At 35.6% G+C, this 5,454-nt stretch overlaps 1 protein-coding gene across 1 annotated transcript; it reads right to left on the reverse strand.

The window, feature by feature from the left end:
* Positions 1 to 27: 27 nt before the first annotated feature.
* On the reverse strand, positions 28 to 2,343 carry LOC136062321 (probable LRR receptor-like serine/threonine-protein kinase At1g56140). The gene is made up of 10 exons (XM_065761227.1): positions 2,072 to 2,343; positions 1,808 to 1,970; positions 1,656 to 1,727; positions 1,503 to 1,574; positions 1,340 to 1,411; positions 1,129 to 1,200; positions 973 to 1,044; positions 791 to 862; positions 605 to 676; positions 28 to 103 (listed from the first exon to the last, which is right to left on the reverse strand). Exons 1-10 carry the CDS (start codon positions 2,160 to 2,162, stop codon positions 28 to 30), a joined length of 834 nt encoding a protein of 277 aa, XP_065617299.1. The 5' UTR covers positions 2,163 to 2,343.
* Between the last annotated feature and the right edge of the window lie 3,111 nt (positions 2,344 to 5,454).

The raw sequence follows: 5,454 nt of genomic DNA on the forward strand, positions 1-5,454 counted from the left end.
TTAGAAAGATCTAAAACATAAAGCATCTTACAGTATGGACAAACTTGTTTGGTTCTCCAAGAAATCAAGAGTAGAGTCCACCTTACTAAGATCACCAATTCTCCTATTTAGGAACACAAGCAAATCAGAAATTCCAATTTTGTACCATAAAAACAATCCCAAATGAGCCAAAAAAAGCATAAACATGAATAAAACCACAAGACAATCTGGCAGCAAGTGATAATTAATTATATGTAACATGATCTGATAAGCGATATGTGGCATTCCTATCTAAAAAACAGTACAAAGCGGAATGAAAGATTAAGCTCTCTAGCAAACACTATATTCAAAATCAGCTATTTTTAGCAGATGAAAATTAAGGTGTTTCTTTATCCTTCCCCCCTCCTATTTAATCTTTGTTTGTTGAGGGCTTGTCCATACTACATACTCAATATTTTTGTGATTAGGCTGTCTGCCTCATCACTTATTTACTCCCACCTCAAAACTACAAGTGATGTGACATGGAAGTCAGGAAATGCTTGTAAAGGGGGAGAACAATTTAATGGCAACGGTTAGCACTGCAAAAGACAGAAAAATATAGAAGCTAATGTTCTTGAGGCCTTACAGGTTCACTAGCTTTGTTAGAGCACCAAAACTTCTTGGGATTGGGCCTTCAAGTGATGTACCTTGAAGTCGACTGTAAAAGATAAAGTGCGTCAGTCAACATTTTATATGTTAAATACCTTAATGTAAAGAAGAAACCTCAAATTAATTTTGAAATTATAGTAATGCTAAGGAAATCGATGCACACAGGTCTATCAGTTCTGTAAGAGTCCCAAAAAATTCTGGAAGCATTCCAGTAAAGCCATTATCAGATGCCCATCTGAACAAGAATAGATCAATCCATAAATGAATTTACAATTAACATAATCAAACTCTTCCATATTTCAAAAGCACTGTATACCGATCTATAAAAAAGAGATATATAAGTACAGAGTTTGAAGGGCTTTTAAGTTTGCAAGTTCTTGTGGTATTGGTCCACTCACTCCACTGCTATCAATGTACCTGAAACAATATAGGTAAAGAATGAGACTGCATAGCTAATAAAAAAAAGTCACTTCAAGTTTGACAAGTATGTATAAAACTTACAGCTGCTGTAAGGAGGTCAACATTCCAAGCTGCGTGGGTAATGTTCCATTGAAATTGTTTGAGCTAAAACTTCTGTAACATATGAGAAACTTTTACAATTAATGTAAGTTCTAATAAATGGATTCAGAAAAGGGTTAAAAAAAAGAAATCATAAATAAAGGGAAAAAAGAAAAACTAAAAAGGCATATGAAAACTGCATATATGTACATACAGGGAAATCAACTTGTTTAAATTGCCAAGCTCTGGAGGCACTGGACCTGTCAGATTGTTTATGCCTAGGCTACTGTTCAATCAGTCAGCATAAAAAAAATATTAATACACCTAAAATAATAAGAACATTGTAAATTGATACAAATAAGAAGTTTAGCAGCTACAGGTATTGCATCTTTGATAGTTGTCCAATTTCAGCTGGTAAGGGCCCACTCAGTACATTTTGACCCAGATTCCTGCATCATTATGCAAGATTACAATCTTAATCACATCAAAGCAACAAAAGGCACTTAAAGCTTAAGAATTTAATCCCTCACAAGTCCATTAGCTCCTTTAGCTGAAATAGTTCTTGGGGTATTTCACCAAAAATGTCTAAAGCATATATCTTCCTGCATCAAATTGAAAATTGGAAAAATTCCTTAGCACAACAATATATGTAACAGTTTAAAATTGATGATGGAGAACTAACAGGTGGGTGATGTGGCAGGTGTTGCCAGTGCAGTCACAAGCCACGCGGGGATTCGCATTATCAGGAGCCCATGAGGCATTCTGGCTACAAGGGTCTGTGGTACTGGTAAGATTCAATTTTCCACTCAAGTTCCAATGAATTATAATTTTCTTGAGAGCAGCCACTGACCAACAAAAGGTGTAGTTAGAATTAAAAAAACCTTAAATAAGTATAAATGATATTCAACTTCTACAAGTTTCTGGATTTTTAAACAGCTAAGAGAACCTTCATTAGGATCAGTTGTTTGTTGTGCACACACAAACTGAAAAGCCCCAAAAAGAAGAAAACTTAGAAAAGAGATTCTGCATAACTCCATTACTGAGAAGCACCAGCAAACAACACACGCACACACATGACCAGACACAAACACACACAAATATAAACGCAAAAGAGTGAGAGAGGACAAAGCAAGGCCGGCTGCAAATTGAAATTGATAAAACTCCAACCAAGGACCAATTCTCTCTCTCTCTCACATATATAAAAAACAAGAAGAAAAACTGAACCTTGAAATTCAATTTCGTATCATAATAAATTTTTCTTCTGAATTTTCATGGACTGTATGGAAGTGGGACCAAATATTGGTATAAAAACTGCATAAAATATTTTCTACCTTTGACTGTTTCATTGCGCGCCAAGCGTAAACTACCAGTACTGTTTTGACATTTTATATCGCCTACTTAACTTGACATTGACACCAACACAACGACCTTTCATCCTCCAGGTGGACCCACTTGAGATATCAGCTGATTAACACACCCATTTCAAATGTTGCTGCAACTCATTAGACTAATCTCCGTATTTAAATCCAGCTGAGCTTGCCATTCCTTGAAGTTTGAACTTAAAGAGTGAGAAACTTGTAGTTGAACCAATAACCCTTTGGACCCGGTAAACTGTAGTTTGACCAAACCAAGGTTAATTGATAAATTAAGTAATTGATCCAAATGTTTAAGCTCTCTCTTAATAAGTGGACCCATGATGTGGAATTTTTAAGACCACCTGCTTTGATATAATGCATGGGGAAATAGTAAATTTAATCAAGTAACAATTATTTGTAATTTTGAATCATTAATTTCTAACAGTTTACAAATGGGCTAGTGATTGACATTAAGTTGTCCTGGATAAGAACTAGCTAGCTAAGCTTAGTCGCAATCAAAACTCGGGTCCTTTTGCCCAGCCAAATAGTAAAAAAGAAAAGGATTGGGTACTCAAAGAAAAGGATGTAACAGAAATAGCCAAGCAATAGATACAAAATTATAGATAAAGAGAGCGTTAGTAATTTTTTTTCTTCTTTAATATATTACTTTCTCCATTAATTCTAATGTGAACAGCATCTAAGAATATGAATGCCTTGCTCTCACCAAAAGATGACAAACCAGCAATAATTGATTTCCAACTTCCAAGTATAGAATGCACCAAAATGAAAATATTTAATTGATTTAGCACCAGTCATTCTGCAAAGAACAATTGAATTATTGACAACCATTAACCTGTTTAGGGAGATTGATTGGAAGACATTTTTTTAAGGCATCACTTCCTTTGGTAACTGGACACTGCAAGAAGTGCTTCCATCTCCAATAAAATTCATTGCAAATGCAGTGAGAGAAGTCAAAGTCATAGGACTAATGATTGCAGATGCAACAAGTAGCATACAAACACTCCAAATACAGTGTTCAAATTGGAAGGGATAACTTACATACAACTTAACCCCAAAGATTATGCTTAGTCATTTAAGGAAGTTGAATACAAAAATTGAATATTGTTGAGTTACACTTAGAACACTTAATCATGTGATACTATGGACCTTGTTTCATGTGCACATTAAATTATTATCATTATTGCTCATACCTTCACGAAAGAACATGATTGGTAAGTTCGTGAATCTATCTTGATATTGCAAGAATATGTGGCCCATGTGGACTAGAGAATCTGATTCTAGTGGAACACACTGTCATACTGTCAAATTCCATTTGATTTCACAGAGTAGCAAGTACTTAAACAAACCAAAACGTGGTCCTTAAACAGCATCTGCATAAAGGTAATCTGAGTGCTTCAAATGTAAATCTGCCTTTTGCTAATAGCAAGTGACTGAATCTGATCTTAGAGGGCCTGGTAGTTATACTCCATCCACTTTCATTCCAAACACAGCTGAAAAACAAATGAGTTGACCAATTGTACTGTTATTCTACAATAACAGCTATTACTCGTGGAACTGAAAAGTTGCAAAAAGACAATAACAAATTAGACTATAATAATGACAAACAAGTTGGAGAGGTATCAGTTTCAACCTAGCTACAAGCCAAATCATATAATTCCAAAATATCTAGAGAAATATTAAATAGTGGAGGGGTGGGCCCTACAGACCCAAGTACAGGAATAGCTTCTAAGCCCGTCATGACACTCAGGCCACAAAACAAACTTCCCTAAGGATCAACGTGATCGACCCAACAAGGGATCATGGCCTGAGGACCGTACTGGTCTGGTTTGTAAAAAGCACCGATGGCCTCCTCTATGTACAAATCCCATGACTAAATTGGTCGGCTTCCTTAGTAATGATGTATTCATGAGACTATGGGGATCAATTACCTCGATAGTAGTGTTTATCCAACGTCATCATCTTTCTCTCACACCAAAATTTATAACGCTCCACCAATCATCAATCACATTAAATGCAATTAAACTTGTTCCTTTCACATGTAGACTTGGCACACATTTTTTGAACGGATTTGAGAGAATAATTTATTAACAAACCTATCACCTATTTTCTAGAAAGGATTTCCCTTCATACTCGACCAAACTATGTTGTCATCTCAGTCGACTATAGCGGTCATCCTCCAAAGCAATTCCTCCTAGTTTCCTTTAAATCAGCATTTATTGTGCCCCACAACAGAAAATCACATTTATCGTCACTAAACAATGTCCCATCTGTCTCTAAACTGGAAGTTACTATCCTGACATGTCACCTCAACCAAACTATTAAGAAGGGAATAATTTTTCCACCAAAACTAATTTCTCACACGCCTATAAAGGGAATGATTTTTCACCAAAACTAATTTCTCACACACCTATAAGGATTCTCCATTTTGTGGAGTAAGGTATGCAACCTTTGGCACTGTTACTATAGCATTTTTATATTTCATTCTCCCACTAGTTTATTGTCTTAACCATTGGAGCCTTCTAGGCCAACCCCCAAGTTGGTTAGGCCCAAATTGAGGTTTCCCTTTCTTAGCAAGCCGTCGTTTAGGTTGCAAAGATCAGTACGATACAGTAGACTTGTTACATAATAGAAATTTGAATTTGACAGATGCTGGCAATAAATTGCAAGTAGCAATTTAGTTATTACCTATCAATCGAAGGGGTTTATTATTCGATTTTTCCCCTTAAGGGAATATAGTGTGATACTTTCTTGTAATTAGCCGAATGACCTTATAAGTTATGGGATTCATTCTATCATGAAAGTGGATTGTGCTAATATGGTTTATGGAACTAGATTTTCCTGGGCCGTACAAGATCCAGTCCCAAATAAGAAAAGTCGGATTCATTTTATCAAGAAGTTGACTGATTTATGGGTCAACAAGGGGACGAGGTCTTATCAAAAAAAAAAAAAAAAA

Source organism: Quercus suber, unplaced genomic scaffold (assembly GCF_002906115.3).
Source record: "Quercus suber isolate HL8 unplaced genomic scaffold, Cork oak 2.0 scaffold_402, whole genome shotgun sequence".
Lineage (NCBI taxonomy): Eukaryota > Viridiplantae > Streptophyta > Magnoliopsida > Fagales > Fagaceae > Quercus > Quercus suber.

What these genes read in the sequence shown, in the direction of transcription:
- LOC136062321 (XM_065761227.1), bottom strand. Translation starts at nt 2,162, where the DNA reads ATGGAGTTATGCAGAATCTCTTTTCTAAGTTTTCTTCTTTTTGGGGCT. An exon ending in CTATCAAAGATGCAATACCT is followed by an intron (nt 1,412 to 1,502) that starts GTAGCTGCTAAA and finishes CTGATTGAACAG; the next exon opens with TAGCCTAGGCATAAACAATC. An exon ending in TTGACCTCCTTACAGCAGCT is followed by an intron (nt 1,045 to 1,128) that starts GTAAGTTTTATA and finishes ATATTGTTTCAG; the next exon opens with GTACATTGATAGCAGTGGAG.